The sequence below is a fragment of the Anas platyrhynchos genome, chromosome 18, assembly GCF_047663525.1.
Source record: "Anas platyrhynchos isolate ZD024472 breed Pekin duck chromosome 18, IASCAAS_PekinDuck_T2T, whole genome shotgun sequence".
NCBI classification, from domain to species: Eukaryota; Metazoa; Chordata; class Aves; order Anseriformes; family Anatidae; genus Anas; species Anas platyrhynchos.
This window is the reverse complement of record NC_092604.1, coordinates 68,888-85,000: the sequence shown is the minus strand read 5'-3', so window position 1 is coordinate 85,000 and position 16,113 is coordinate 68,888. Positions and strand designations below refer to the sequence as shown.

At 39.4% G+C, this 16,113-nt stretch overlaps 1 protein-coding gene across 1 annotated transcript; it reads right to left on the bottom strand.

The window, feature by feature from the left end:
* Positions 1 to 3,922: 3,922 nt before the first annotated feature.
* On the bottom strand, positions 3,923 to 15,764 carry LOC113840506 (ubiquitin carboxyl-terminal hydrolase 42-like). Its single transcript, XM_072025515.1, has 16 exons — positions 15,638 to 15,764; positions 13,799 to 14,036; positions 12,853 to 13,053; positions 12,150 to 12,260; positions 11,888 to 11,990; positions 11,616 to 11,683; positions 11,389 to 11,459; positions 10,774 to 10,856; positions 9,693 to 9,804; positions 9,176 to 9,316; positions 8,881 to 8,981; positions 8,276 to 8,417; positions 7,314 to 7,595; positions 6,426 to 6,514; positions 4,790 to 5,891; positions 3,923 to 4,227 (listed from the first exon to the last, which is right to left on the bottom strand). The coding sequence occupies exons 2-15, from the start codon at positions 14,034 to 14,036 to the stop codon at positions 4,817 to 4,819; spliced, it is 2,817 nt and encodes a 938-aa protein (XP_071881616.1). The 5' UTR covers positions 15,638 to 15,764; the 3' UTR covers positions 3,923 to 4,227; positions 4,790 to 4,816.
* Positions 15,765 to 16,113: the final 349 nt, after the last annotated feature.

Genomic DNA, 16,113 nt, shown 5'->3' with positions numbered 1-16,113 from the left:
CGTCAGAAGCAGGATGCTTCAGTAGAGAACGCATCGTCCTTTACTGTGTATTGAGTCATTCAGGGCTTCCATTTGGCATTTCAGTTTCGAATCCAGAATAAAACCTATGCGTTATCTTCCAGACATGCCCAAAAGAAAGACATGCACATGCAAATAATAAAATTCTACCATCATTATGTCTGAAAGGTTTAAGTTGATTGCACAAACCACAAGTTTTTGCTTTAGCAGAATTATAAAGAAGTGGATGCTGTGGTTATACCTTGCTGTCGGTCCTCCTTTAGTGCGAGCTGTGCATGCGGGAAGATCTTCTGCACAACTTGTAAAATATTCGCTCCTGATCTTTTAAAAAGTGGCTTGAAAATGGGTGATAGTGCTTGTCCGGGTGAACCCACGATCCTGTTTGATGCCAGAACAACCTTCTTCAGAGCCATGAAAAAGTCCTTTGCTTTTATTTTAATAGAAGCAACCTCTCCCTACTTGCATAATATAATGCTTTTTTTTTTTTTTTATAATGCTTTTTTTTTGCTTTTATTTTAATAGTAGCAACCTCTCCCTACTTGCATAAATCTGAGGATAGCATCGGCGTAGAGAGCACAGCGCAGCTTCAGTACATAAAGATCTGATATCTGCACCACAGTATCCTAACAAACAAAAATCAAACATTACATCAGTCAAGGCCCAGGTTTACAACATGCAACATTTAAACAATTTGTAATGCCAAAACCAAACAGGTTAACAGGGAATTCAAAGTGCTACCGCTCTGCAGGGAAGTTTCATGTTGCTCACTGCCTGATATCCTGCGCTTATGCAGCTGAAGCAGACTCCTCATCAAAAATTATACTCTTGAGGAAGATGCCCCAGAACCATTTAACGTTCTCAGACAACAAAAAGAACGACAACAAAGAGTAAATAGATGAAAGCATCTAACTCTGATTGCTATGAAGGCGTGCCAGCTGCCTCGTTGACTAGTTGTGCAGCAAGGCACAAGAGCTTGGGTACTGCCTGGTACAAGCTAAGGTTCTTTACAACTTGCTCACAAGCAAGAATCCATTTTGGTTTCAGTCTTACCAATGCATTTCTCAGCTAGTTCATCAAGCAACATGTCCGGTGGCTTAGGGGTCCAGTCACGAGTATGAATCTTGAAAATTTCTTTTCTAGCCTGGAAGCAAAATCATTGTGTTTTAGCTTGTCCCAAGTTTTCCTTAAAAATACCAAGAAACAAACAAACCAAAAAGCAAACAAACAAACAAACAAACAAAAAAAACCCAGTCCTTCCTCAAAACCCCTCATCTATTAATACGCTTTTCTTATTTGCTCAACTCTCAAGTATTTTACAGTTATTTAATATACACTCTGCATTTTCAACCAGGAAATTGAATATTTCTTATTTGTTATACTGAACTTTTTCTAGGAACCTACAATGAAAGAAAAGGCATTTATAGCTTCAATAACAAGTTTCCAAACTACGGGACCTAATGACCCAGAGGAAAATACTGTAATGAAAAATTTATCCAGAAACATTTCTTTGTTGTCCAAAAATCTTCTCTAAAACTTAGCAAGCTTTCATTGTGACAGTCTCATTACTTCATCACATTTGCTTTTCAGGCAGTAAATTCACAGAAAGCACTTCTGGCACAATGCTTCAAATTGCTACAATTACTATAAAGAAGAAAATAATTATGACTCAAACTACTACCACCGATCCGGGGCACAATCAAATGCAAACACGTCCCCTATTCATTCATAAGTGAAGGATTGAGACCAAAAACACAACTTCATGATGAAAACGCCCAAGTGGACTAAATAATTAAGCAAACAAGTACAACTTTGGGAATGAAAGGTTTGATTATAGAACTAACTACTTGGTGGTATCATCCTGACCATATATATCCAGTACCAGATTTGCCCTCCATGGAACAACGCAGTGTCTCCACATATCACTCTTTTGTTCAAGTTGTCAATTATTTTTTTTTCCTATAAAGTTGGACTTTGCCATGGTAGAACTAACGTTGAATTTAAGTTCTCACCTCTTTATTTGGCAAGTTGAAGAGGAACTCTCTGCCAAAGCGTCCTGGTCTTCGTAAAGCAGGATCTATAGAATCCAGTCTGTTGGTAGCTCCGATTACCACGATCTCCCCTCTGTTATCTGTGCCATCCATAAGCGTCAGAAGAGTTGAAACAATGGAACTAATAGAAAAATATAGTTTTTATTTACTGGTTCAGTAAATTTTGTTACATTCCACATGACTTTCTTGATGCCGGAACAACCTTCTTCCTAGTAGTCATTCAAAAGTGGGAAAAAAATAGTCTACCAAGTCGGGTTTTTTTTTTTGGTTTGATAATACATCTGCAGACTGGTAAGTCATCAAGCACTTCAAGACTGTTTGAAATAATCTCTACATTAATGGAAAAGGAGTACTGCACACTTCTGCTCAGGAAGAAAATCACGGAAAATGTTCCGTGATGTTCCCTCTTGCTTTGGTAATGCTCTTTCTCAGTGTTTTTAGTCTTGTCCTTTCTACCTTGGCATCTCTCTGCAATAGCTGAGGAGGAAAGCTTTTTAGAGCTACATTCAGTGTCACACTTGAGAGAGGAAGTTTGCCGCAATTTCTCACCAGGCTCAGAAGTCTCTTTGCCGTACAAAACATTTTCTTTTGAAATAAGGTCACATTCTTTTGATCTTCTTGGTTTCTCCTTGTCTCCACCGTCATCACATTGGTACTGTGTGAGGTATTCATCCTTCCCAGTAGATTTCGGAGGGTCCACGACACTGCACAAAATAAAATCACATTTCTCACTTCTGCTGAAGGACGTGAAGATTAACAGTAAAACCTTCCAAAGGCAAACAAACAAACAAAAACCTCCGGACTACAGGAACACTCGCAAAGATATGCCATTTAGAAACCTCTCCTGCGATAAGGACACCTTCTCCAGCTCCCAGAGAAAGTGTTTTTTCCCCTCTTGCTTCTGAAGCCATTGCACTAAAAAAGCACACGCATCTGTCTCCCTCCACATGCTGCTGCTCTGAATAAGAGCCAGAAGATTCAAAACCACCCTATTTGGTCTCCCCACATAGCCGAAAAAAACACCAGTTGAAACAGAGTTTTCTACCTCTCTCCCAAGAATTTACATTCACGTATCCTGTGACTGCAAAAATAGAAGGCGGGGCTCAGGAGGAACAGCCAGTGTTGGAAATGAAAAAAAGCAGCCCGTTTCTTCAGAGTCTTAAGCCTATTCTACTAGGAAAACAAAACAAAACAAAACAAGAGGAGAGGAGAACAACAGCGGGAAATTTACCTATTCTCCAGGTGTTCAATTGCAAAGCCTCCGCTGGAGGATCAACAGCTGTGAATTCAGCGTGCTTAGGAGAAATCAGATCTACGTCTGAACCACAACTATTTCAGTAGTATCACTAACTTATGTTACTCTGAAGAAGCAGTCAGCACCCTTTCTATGTTAGGAAATAGCTGAACAGAGTCTGTTATTCACAGGAATTATTCAGGCAGGCTTCTTTAGGAAGGCTGGGTTTCACTAGAACATTACTAGCCTGTAAGCCTCATGGCATCACCTTCCATCTTGACTGCTAAACCTCCTTGCTCCCTACTATCTTCTTTGCCAAGATACAGCTGTCCACGTTTACTTTTCCTACTTGGCTGGACTGAATTTAAGAAGGGATCTTGCAACTCTTCCTCTTGTTTGCCACTTAATCATCACACCAAATGAAAACTATTTGCCTTTCACCTCTTTATTTCAGGCATTCTTTCCTAGTGGTCATTTAAAAACGGAAAGAAAAAGTCCATCAGCTTTTTTTTTTAATATCCAGCAGACTGTTAAGTCACCAAGCACTTCAAGACTGTTGGAAATAATCTCTACATTAATAGAAAAGGAATTCCTCAGACACACTGCGGCCGCTTACCTTTAATACACTCGTTGGATGAGACGGAGCTGTATTTCTTGCTTTCGCCTGCACTGGAAGGCTTCCCTTCCTTGTAAGGTTGTTTACTGCTCTCACTTCTGCATTGCTCACATGAAGAGCCATCTGGAGGACGGGATTCTTCCTTCTTCTCCCGCGTTATCTTCTGGAAACGAGGATCTAAGTGTTCCAAGGAGCCTTTCACTTTCCTGCTGTTTCTCTTTTTTCTTCTTTTTCTTCTCCTTTTTCTTCTTGTTTTACGCTTGGGATTGGCATTGTCAAAGTGGAGCACACAGAAACACAAATCGTGAAGTCTGAAAGAAACATGCAAGTTTAAAAGAGAAAAAAAGATGTGGCACTTGTTGCCTATATGAAACTTTATTTATTTTACCACAGGTGATGATTTGCAGCATGTCAGCTATTTTGTGGTGCTTTGTGCACATGCAACTTAGTTTAGATGTAGCAAACTTAAGCCCTCAGATTGGAGGACCATAGGTCCTGGTTTGTACACATATCATTAACAATGGCTAGCTCTGGAATACGTGCAAGCAGAAAAAAACTTTTAACCTAATCCAGAATGGTGTACGGATGTGTTTCCAACTATGTGGTCCAAAGCTAGTGCTCTGAAACAATTCAGCAATAGCTTTCCTATCTTCACTGATCAACCTAACAACATGATCCCCAGCCAGCTGATGCTATCTAAGTAACTTAGAAACTACCAGAAAAAAAAAAAAAAAAAAAAAAAAAAAGAAGAAGAAAATAGAGAAGAAAAAAAAAGGAGAAAAAAAAAAGGAGAAAAAAAAAAAGGAATACATGAGAAGCACCCAGAAAAGAATTAGGATAAAAAATGCGGAGTATGCTGGAATCCTTGCTTACTTGGAATCCTTCTCTCCATGTTTATCCTTAGACTTCTTTTTCTTCTAGAACTTGTGATATTTTTGCATTTTTTTCACCACCTAAAAGCTCCTTTTCTATCTTTCTGTCTTTCCTTTCTATTTCACTTTCACTACCTTCTGCACGGGTACATTTTCTTTTTCTGTTTCCTTCTGTTTCATTTTTCTGGCGACAGTTCTCCAAATGAGCTGACACAGGTGGAAGCGCATGTCTTTCACGAGAATGTCTTCCAGAATGTTGCTGAGATACCGAGCAACGATGCAAGTCTGCTCGGGGTGTGCTAAAGCGACGTCCATCTTCATCTCTCAAGAGGGAACCGTGAGGCCATCCACTTTTGTAATGATAATGCTTATGTGACCTGCCGTAGTAAGCTGCAGTCCATTTGTCAAAGGCTGCATCGCCGTGAGAGAACTTTCTCTCTCTACTGTCTCCTGTCGCATGAGGTGAATAGTAATCATTGTAATAGCTACATCTTTCCCACCTCCGTGCTTCATCTCGATAGTATCTTTCTCTGCTCCAACTTCTTTCCCCTTTGGATCGGTAATATCTATTGCTACCTTGTTCTGATCTTCCTCCGCTGCCAGATCTGGACTTTGAATATTTGACTGCTCTTCTGCCATTCTCAGGGCTGTTTCTTTCACCAGGGAAAGATCTGCACCTGCTTCCCTCCCAGTGCTCCTGCTTGTGACGCTTTTGATGAACAACTTCCACGCTCTGAGAACACCTCCTCTTGCTGGAAGGACCTGCTTTTTGACTCTCCTTCTCTTCACTAGGAGCATGTTCCCTCTTGCTTTGGTAATGCTCTTTCTCAGTGTTTTTAGTCTTGTCCTTTCTACCTTGGCATCTCTCTGCAATAGCTGAGGAGGAAAGCTTTTTAGAGCTACATTCAGTGTCACACTTGAGAGAGGAAGTTTGCCGCAATTTCTCACCAGGCTCAGAAGACTCTTTGCCGTACAAAACGTTTTCTTTTGAAATGAGGTCACGTTCTTTTGATCTTCTTGGTTTCTCCTTGTCTCCACCGTCATCACATTGGTACTGTGCGAGGTATTCATCCTTCCCAGTAGATTTCGGAGGGTCCGCGACACTGCACAAAATAAAATCACATTTCTCACTTCTGCTGAAGGACGTGAAGATTAACAGTAAAACCTTCCAAAGGCAAACAAACAAACAAAAACCTCCAGACTACAGGAACACTCGCAGAGATATGCCATTTAGAAACCTCTCCTGTGATTAGGACACCTTCTTCAGCTCCCTGAGAAAGTGCTTTCTCCCCTCTTGCTTCTGAAGCCATTGCACTAAAAAAGCAAATGCATCCGTCTCCTTCCACCTGCTGCTCTGAGAAAAAAGGCATAGGGGCGAGCGGGGAACAGCCAGTGTTTCTCCAGACAGTGGAGAAAAATGGAAAAACATTCTATGAAGGAACACAAGTTCTCCTTGAGGCACCAACCTGCATCAGAGTGATATGCTCAGTGCTGATCATTAGTTCTGTTCGTAACGCTGGACATACAGCATGGAATTGTACTAATTTAAATCCTTCCATTAAATACTATTAGTAGACAGATAAAACCGTAACGAACTTCCAAAAGGTCTTGTCTTAATCAGACTGTGCTCATTTTACCTCGTTTCCTCTGACAAGCTGTTCAGCTGGCTGGCTGTGAGGGACTCCGTGATGATTTCTCGATTGACTGAAGGCATAGCTCCAGGCATCTGCAATCAAAACGCACAAGTCAGCAGACAAAAAAATACTATTTGTAGTAGTACTGAGGACTAGTCTTGTCAGAATTTCTCCATTAAATGGTAAGCAAGACCGTTTTGAGTTGTATGCATTATCTACACTTCAAAGATAACCCCAACTCACCTCCCAAAATCTACTTTATGAAACTTAGGAATTTTTATCTCAGCTGAGCTTAAGTTGACAAGTTCTAATGTAAGCTCAGGTCTGCAAATTCTAATGGGATAATACCACAAAGTCTTACAATCACATTTGTGCTGTGTTTTCTCAGTATTTCACCTGAATTAGGAACACAATAAACACTCCCGAATACATCATAGGTGAGAAATTCTCGATGGAGCAAATCTATGTTTCAAGCAATCCATTTGTTTTAGAAAAGAACATCTCAGAAGGTTTAGCAGGTTCAACTCGGCAAGTGGAATCATCAAGTTTCAGTCCGTTTTCTTTCGATTCATTAACTAACCTAATAGCACCATTTAGTGAATCGGTTTTTGGCAGCTCATGCTGGGATCTTCCTTCGTCAGCATTCTGACAGGAAGAACCGGAATGCTGCAATGTACGGACTACCTTTCCAACCAAAATTCCATTAGAGGACATTGCATTGCAATTCCTTTTAAATAAGCCCTTTTACTCCTCCTCAGACTTTCCTGAAGATTCTGCACCGTAAGGGACTGTGTTATCAGAGCTGAGTTTAGGATTTTCATTCACTGTTGGCTCCACAAAAATCTCATCAGAAACTTTTTTGCTTGTTTGCATTTGCTTCATTTGCATTACCGAATTTGTAATTGTGGATGAAGGAACAGCCTGGTAGAGATCTTCGTCCTCCGCAGCACTGCTAAGACAGTCAGGCTGTGACACAGTCCGACGAGCAGGCAATTTATTGTGAATACTGGTGGTGATCTTCTGTTTTCTTGACGGATCAGTAATTGAAGGCCTGGTAATTGTCTGGTTTTGAACACAGGCCATCGGTGGTGCTGAAGATGGCCTTTTTAGGGTGACACCAGTGGTCTTTGCGTCCTCTTTTATGGATCCATTTCCATTTAAACGGCTTGAATTCTGTATTTAAAAAGAAGAAATGGCAAGATGGATTAACGCAAACACTGCATTTAACATTTTGAAACACAAAACTCTCCTACTGAGTATTTCTACAAATGGTCTTAACACCTACAAAGAAAAACACACTGCCCTTTAAAGATAAATGCAAGTCCAATAAGCGTATTCAATTCCTGCTTTTGGTTTACAGCCGATTGGAATCAAATTAACATCATCTTTGAAAACCAGCCAAACAACTTAACATTACCTGCTGCTATTCCCAAATATATTTATTTTCCCCTTTAAACATACCCTGAAAAGCCTGAAGGAATTGTTCTGGTGCTCAGGAATAAGACAATTAGTTTTCCCTGTCTTAGCTAAAGTGACGACGATAGGAAAAACAAGTCCTCTTTTAAATGATTCGAGGATTAGTACACTCTGCTTAAATTGTCAAAGAGCGTAGCTCTCTGTGCTTTAGAAAGCTGTCTTGGAGGTATAAAGTAATGGAGTCGCATGGCTGCACAATTTAGCAGTAACCACTGTTTGAATGACTCTGGCTGTAGCATGAAGGCTGTGAAGAAAGCTGCAGCATGGGAAGGAAAACAAAACTAAGATGCTGAAAACCAAACAAAAAACCCCACACCAAACCCCAAACCCACTAGCAGTTTGGTGCCGTTACCTGCCCTCCCACTTCCCTGAATTACCTTAATCATATGAGGAAGAAGTCGTGGTCCCATAAATCCAGCCTGCTTACTATTAGCCCCCTGCTGACCAGGAGGGAATGAACAGGGATAAGATGGTGCTGGCAAGTAAAACGCACGTTCTCCAAGTGTCAAATCATAGCGCCTTCAGAAAAGAGCAGTGATCGTAGTTTAGTTTTTCTTTCAGCCTACTCTTGGATTAAATCCCATCCTATAATTTTAGAGGAACAGTTCATACGATATGGAAGCCTTCTCTACAGAAGGCTTCGCCAAGACTACAAACTGAAAAGGAGAGAACAGTCTTCCTACTAAGACTATCACTTTCAGAACAATAATTCATTCTTACACGACAGATGACCTTCATTTTTCTCCTTCTCTAAATTAGCCAGCTACAGGTAACACATAGATAGCAATTTACACAAGTGCTGCAGTTTCAGGCCAAGCAACAAAAGATAATAAATGACACAGAGAATTTCAGGTTAGACAGAACTGAATTAGACAAATAATAATCTTTCCCTGGGATAGCAAGAAAAACACTTGCAAAACAGAAAAATATCAATAACAGGAAAGTAAATCTCTTCTGAACACATGTTAAGATTTGTTATTACCTGATATAAAAAAGTATGTAAGCTTGCTGACCAAGAACTCTCTTAATGTCAGTACGGACTACTTTAGCATCATTCATCTGATACCAAAGTCCATTACCAGCCTGCAAATAAAGACAACCATTTCTTTAGGTGAATTGCACGTGTTCCAAATGAAATCACGGATAGGAACAAAATACACACGTGTCAAATAAAAATATAATGAAATCTTTTTCCCTAGAAACAGTAGCTGCTAGTCACGCTTTCACTGGTTTGCCAGCACAACCTTTACCCTGTTAGAAATGCTGTTGACTTCTACCTTTACATAGCATATATAGTGTCCTGAGTGACAGCTGACACCGTGATGTACCAGCACCGCGTATAAGGCATAGAGCAGTGGTTCTCCCATTGACTGTGACATGTAGGCTCTCAGGTCCAAATACTCCGGATATTTCACCTCCTAAAGAGAGACCAAGAAGATAGAAAATTATCCCAGAGTACTTCGTGGACTAGCCAGAGAAAAACACTTCCAAAAAACACAGATTAGAATTTATTTCTAGAATATATTTCTAGAAGATATTTCTTGATTCACTACAAATAAGTCTTCCCATAAACAATGTTGAAGACTAGAAGTTGCAGAGAACTGTTTCCTGATGAATCAGCCTTCTCAGAGGAAAGCATATGCTTCTTGTCAAGCGGGAACTTTATTGATATTAAGAGAAAGAATAAGCCATAGTCGTTAGTCTACAATTACTGTCTGAAAATATAAACAACTTTCAGCTTTGGGGGATGTCCCATTACACAATGATATAGTTGCATTACAGTGGTAAATATACCTTGTTGATCTTTCCACCTGTGAAATCTGCAAATCTTTTCAGTGATATTGTGAGAACCTTGGAAGAACGGTGTATGGTAAATCTCTTGGATGCAGGAACCATCTTATTACACCTTAAAAACAAGCAGAGATAAGTGTTTGAAGGCATCTTCTTTTTTCGCCCCCAAAACAAACTCGTTTTAATGTCTCACGCATGCCTATGCTATTTGAATGACATTTACTTGCATAATAGGTTGGTCTTTTTTCTTTTCATAAACCCATGCACTGCGTGTCAGGTTTGTTAATACAGTGAAGAAGGTAAATTCTCCCAAAACCCCGGGCATAGCAGGAACAGGAATCTCTCACGAAAGGGTATTACCAGGTTGGATGGCAAGGTACCATTTCTTGGTCTACAAAAGTGGCTATTTGAACTCCAATCCTGGATACATTCTTTCAGCTTTCAAGGGAAATACAAATAATGAAAGTGGAACGAGAGAGCCTTGGTCCCCAGGACTAGAAATTGCAAATAATCTCCAACATAGGTCGTCTATCAACATCAAAAATACAACAGAAGCACATGGTCATTCTACAGGAGGGAGACATTTAACAGTAGGAAGTCTTCATGTACTGAGCTTCATGTACTGAGCTTCATGTACTTCATGTACATGTACTTCATGTACTGAGCTTGTCTGGAAAGACACTGAAACTGTCTGCCATCCTTTGAAACACAATAGTTCAGTTTGATACATTGCCCGCTCCAAGGTAGGACCTACAGTGTAAGCAGTGAAAATTAGCCACTAGCCCAGAGAACAACGGAAACTGGGCAGTTTACATCAAGAAAAGTACTGTCGAGAGCTAATAAATAGAAAGAACAAAAGTATCTCTTTTTGAATTCTGATGGCAAAATACGAGCCAGAGAATTGCAAACCCATAGGGAATGCCTCTGAACAAGACTTCCCCCCTCCAAAGAAACAAAAATCCAAGTGTTTTATAAACTTCCACAAAACTCGTAAGTAGATCCAAAGTTTAGAGGTAGTCCAACAGAGTCATGCAACATATAAAACTGACATCTAGGATTAAGACCTAATTCGTCAAAATCTTACTCGCTACATTTATAGCAATTCTCTCCACCCAGCTCTTCAGGTTTCACAAAGAGTTCCAGAGCTCTGGTAACAGATGAAACTGCCTAGAGGAGTGAGAAAGAAGAGCGTAAAGTCACCGTAAATTCAAAATTCCAGAGACGTACTAGTAGTTTATAAGAGAATCTTACTAACATACTCCAGCGATCTACTATGAGCACTGTGAAGAAGGAGGCAGAAAGAGCATGCTCAGCATTGACCTCACCTGGAAGTCATTTGACTTCGGAACAAATACTTTTCCAGTAGCCTAGACAGCATCTATAGTGTGCTTTGTCATCAATACTGGGGACAAATTCATCAGTCTAACAATTAGATGTACATTGGGGTAGAACAACAGAGAAGTATGACAGCATTATAATTTTTGCAGAAAGAGAATTCTTTCCCCTTAAACCCAATGCAAATGTGGAGACTATTTACATGGGCTCCACAGAAGGACAAAGTCCAATCCACTTCCTTAGCACCACCAAGCTCTTACGTTTTAACATTATATGTGGTTTGGTTTTTTAAGGTAAACAAGTTTAATTTAGAAAGTTAGGCATGTACTTAAACATCATGAATTATATTTAGAAAACATCTTACCTTTATATCCAAAGCGATATCAAGAAATGCCTCATACGTATCCGAAACTGCTTTGCAATTCAAGCACTTCACTGGAAGCAAAATATAAATGCTTAACCTTATGTGAAGGAGACTAACTGTCCAAATTCAAGTTGTTGACAGATACTACTTTAGACAAACTACAGACTGCTTTACTACCGACAAAAGACACAGATCAGTTCTAAGGACAGGAATATTTTTTAAAGTACCTCTCGATCTTAGAAATCCTCCAAATATTTGATGAATGATGGTGGTAGCTTGAGAAGATCTGTCCAATCTGGAAATAAATTAGAATCAGACCTCAGAAGATTTAAGGCGCACAGTTAACTCTTCAAAGAGTTTTATGAAAACTAAGGATGATGTAGACTTTCGTTGCTGATAGTAAATAAGGCACTAAAAGGTGCTAGAGATCATTTTTGATAGTAAATAAAGGACTAGAAGGTGCTAGAGAATGTATGAAAGTGAACTTGTTTATGCTTACTCGGTGCTTCCATTCAAGCACGCTTCCTGCATAGCATCAACAGTATAGCGCAAGAACTCGTGTGCGTCTTCTTGACTGCCAAAACGGAAATGTTGTCCTATTCCTAAAGAAGAAGATGATAGCATTCACCTCATTTAAAAATGAAATCATTCTTGTATTTCTAAAATCTCTCTTCTTTCTAGTGTTAAAACCACTTATACACATCAAATAAGTATTTGAAGATTACAAGCTATCGAAAAGAAACACATCTGAAGCCACTTACGACTGAGATTACTGATAACATGCGTAGGCTCGATGGCATCAACAGTGCAACGCAGGGCCTGGTTAATGTGAGTCTCCATTGTGCACATCATGCAAAAATCTTGTTCACGACCTGAAGAGTGAAAGAAGAAAGCATCCCAGTCCAGCAAAATATCCATAACTACAAACAAACATCTAAGTAAAATTTAAACTATAGATACGATATCCACTCTCCTTGCTACATTCTATTCTCCCAAGATGCCAATGTCCCAACAGTCTTGTAACATTTCATTTCACACAACTTTACAGAATAAAAATATCCACTAAGCCTGTATTCAAATGCATTTTGTGATGAGAAATCTAAAAGACTACTGCAAAGTCACATTTGTAAAGGCTGACAGGAATGTGAACTCCACAGGCTGAAAAATGTATTACTCTCTAAAATTACTACTAAATGCATTACTGTCCAATGCACTTCATTATTCCCACGAAGCAATAAATGATCCTTTAATAAATACATAAATAAATAAATAAATAAACTCATTCATTAAACAAACAGTGCATTAATTGCACTCCGTATGCTATTCGGAGCCCACTGCTAATACAGTGCTCAAAGCCAGCTTCTACAGGTAAAATCAGGCAAATAAGCTTGTCTCAGAATCACTGCTGTTCTTTCACCTTCAGAGCTGTCCAACAGATTTGAAATACTCTTAGAAAGTACTCACATGACTGGCCGTGCTCGAGAGAAAGCATGTAATTGGCAAGTGGGGGTGTGTAGGTCAAACACTGTAGAGTAGCATTAAGAAAACATGTGTTGCCAAGATTGTACAGGCCAACTCCAACACTTTGTGTTTCTCGCCAATCCATACAAATCTTCTCAGGTGGAAAAAGAATGCTCTGTGGTGGAGCAATTCCATCATTAACGACTGCAAGAAAGTTAAATTTAAAAAGAGATTTTGTTTGTTTGTTTCTAAGGAAGGTATTTAAAAAAATACTATTCTGCAGGAGCACCTAGAGGAGCTAGCTACAATCCAAGCCAGAAGAAAATTATTGCAGACAGCTTTAATACCGCCAAATTCAAATTGGCTGGTCAACACAATGTTTTGGGGAAAAAAAAAAAAAAAAAAACAGCTTTCGTCAACCATTTTAATTTTTCTAAGGCAAGGCTAACTGCCATTCTGTTTGTAGTACCTAATGCCAAGTTCCTCTCCATCTATAATCTTTAACCTGATTAACTCAACTACTGTTTTTTTCCTTATTATAACTTAAACCACAAGCTTAGACTTGAAATTATACGGAAAAAAGGTAAAAACTAGTAACTAGGAATGACGGTACCCCTACAGATACCAGATCTTTTCCTGAGCAATGTTATCATTCAAAAAACGTGTGAAAAATGGAAGCTGTGAATAGCAACAATCAAACACTTTTCTTTGCAAAACGGAAAAGACATGGATGAATCTGTGCATTACAAAAAGCTCCCCATATTTTTCTGTTGACTGTAAATATATCAAAATTAATTTCTGTAACATCAGTCACTTCAGTTGCCTTAGGGGATTCGCTTTTGAAGTCTTTGTTCACACTAGTCCCCTTCTCTATCAGTGCAACAAGTAAGAACTGCATTTTCTACTTTTGCTTTGAAGAAAATGGAGTCAGGATAAAGCTCACACTTACTTAGATCTCTTGGGGCAAAAGCCTTAGATTTTTCAGATGATCTACAGTAAATAGCACCTCCACGTCCTTGGGCCACAGAGACTTGGCTTGAATCTTCTGCAGGCGGTATCTGGCCCCAGTTTGCGGTGCGTGACATCAGTATTTTAGTACTTGGTTTCTTGGATTTGCCAGACCGCCTTGAAGAGGGCTTTTTAGACTTTGAAGATTTGGGCTTCTTAACTACGGTCATTGTTGACATCTGCGACAGAGACAGAAGTTCTGGTTGACGTAAGAATATCAAGAAGCATTCCAAGAAGAAAAGAATAGCAGAAGTCCTGTCACTTAATCTCAAAGAAACAGCCTTAAGAACTAAATCGCTGGTATGAATGATTTAAAAAGAATCCCCAAACTAAACACACAAAGTGAAAATTTCCATCTAAACTCTATCGGTATTACTTTTAGCTTCTGCAGAACTAGTGGCTGATGCCATTTCTTTCACTTCCGTAGGATTTTAATCCATTACAACTCTGGAGTCTTTTTAATATAAAAATGTAGAAGACATTCTCTGAGGGGAATCAGTTATTTATTGATTTCCAGAGTTGCACAATTATCTGTTAATTATTACCTATGATCTAATAGATAATTGTTGCAATTATCTATTGCTGGCGTTAGTAATGGAACACTATTACTTCACTGCCTGCGTTTTTCTGTTTCGTGTGCACAAAGGTACCCAGAACTCACTGCTCCTTTTCTTCTGTCTTTCCAGGGATCGCCCTCTACCTCACTGTCTACTGCACCAATCATGAGGGGGTTGTTGTTATTCTATAATGAGCCTAGCTTTTAAATACACCTTTTCTGGGCGTCACTTTGTGATAGCAAGTTAATTTGTGAGGGCTCCTCAGTCTACATCATGTGGTCGCTTTTTCCAGGTGAAAAAGCGGAGCCGTAAGTGGCAGTACACTAAAGCCCTGGCATGTTGAGATCCAAGAAGAGAGATGTTTGGCCCTCCTTCTCACTCCTGGGAACCATATACCTCAAAACCCACAGAGGATGGGCTATATCTCAGAGAAATCTTGGGAAAGGAGAGCATGAAGAGCACGTTTGCAAATTTATTTCTCCCTGGGCTTCTTCTGCTTCTCCACGAAATACGAGTTTGAATAGAACTTTGGCAGCAGTACTTCTGGTGTTTTACTCCTACCACATTTAAAACTCCTACAAAAAACTGAAACGTTAGACTAAAAAGCAGCTCTTTCCGTTCTGCTTTGTAAAGTTGCACGTTTTCCTCATGCAAAACAACAGGGGAATGTAAGCTAGAAACGGAAATGCTGAATGTAAAACAAAACAAAACAAACCTCAGCCCTCCAGGACAAAAGCCAATAACTGCTACAAAGTCCTTTTTAAAATGCTGATTAGGTTTCAAGGTGATACCGCTTTAAATAAGCATAATTGTGTGTCCGTAGGCAGAAGCTGAATAATGACAGGATGAACTTCTATACTTCATGTTTTGTTACTGTCTTACTGTAGCACACAGGGACTTGTTACCTATAGGGAAACCACTAACCTAATGGAGCGTTTAAAACATAAGCTAGTTTGTTATACCAAAATGACTGAGAGAACAAAGCATAAAGTGCTTTCAGATTTCTAGCACGCCTTGATTGCTATCCATTAAACTTCACACACGTTAAACAAAACACAGTAAATAAGAAAACTCCTAGTCCCACAGCTGGCAAATTATGTGCAGAGGTTGTAACTAGAACTTTTTTCCCTTGACATTTTACATTTAAGATTGATTTTAAATCCATTCTATACACACTTTCCGTTCCTGAAAAAACAATACGCAAACCTGAAAAATGCATTTACACGAGAAATGAAGTCGTCCTTGTCCGACTGGAAGACTAAGGTGACAGCTCCTGGGCTCAGGGATTTTCAGATAAGCTCCGATCTTCACCAGTGACAGCTCCTTTTTTTGGATTGAAAGAGAAAATGTTTCAGCAACACACTGAAAACACACTTAAGGGACAAGAAACAAAATTAAGACTGTAGTGAGAAGGAGAAAAGAAAAACAACACTGGGGAAGAAAGGAAAAGGTAAAGGAAAAAGGAAAAAGGAAAAAGGAAAAAAGCCTTGATCTTTATACTGACCAACGAGATAAGCCTTACACATTTTTAAGTTTATTTTTGACAACTGATTGAGGCGTTACCAGGTATTAAGTACGATTCAAGAGCAAATATTAACACTAGAAAGAAGAAATCCGATCCACCACCACTGTTTCAAAATACATCCATTTCTAATGTGGAGATAACGTCTCTCTGACAAGGTAGTAGAAAAACTGTAAA

Bases quoted from the DNA above. Each gene is read 5' to 3' on its own strand.
- LOC113840506 (XM_072025515.1), bottom strand. From the start codon at position 14,036: ATGTCAACAATGACCGTAGTTAAGAAGCCCAAATCTTCAAAGTCTAAA. The intron at 9,805-10,773 runs GTAAGATTTTGA...CTTGTTTTTAAG, and splicing joins AATTGCTATAAATGTAGCGA to GTGTAATAAGATGGTTCCTG. The intron at 8,418-8,880 runs GTAATAACAAAT...TCTTTTCTGAAG, and splicing joins TACATACTTTTTTATATCAG to GCGCTATGATTTGACACTTG.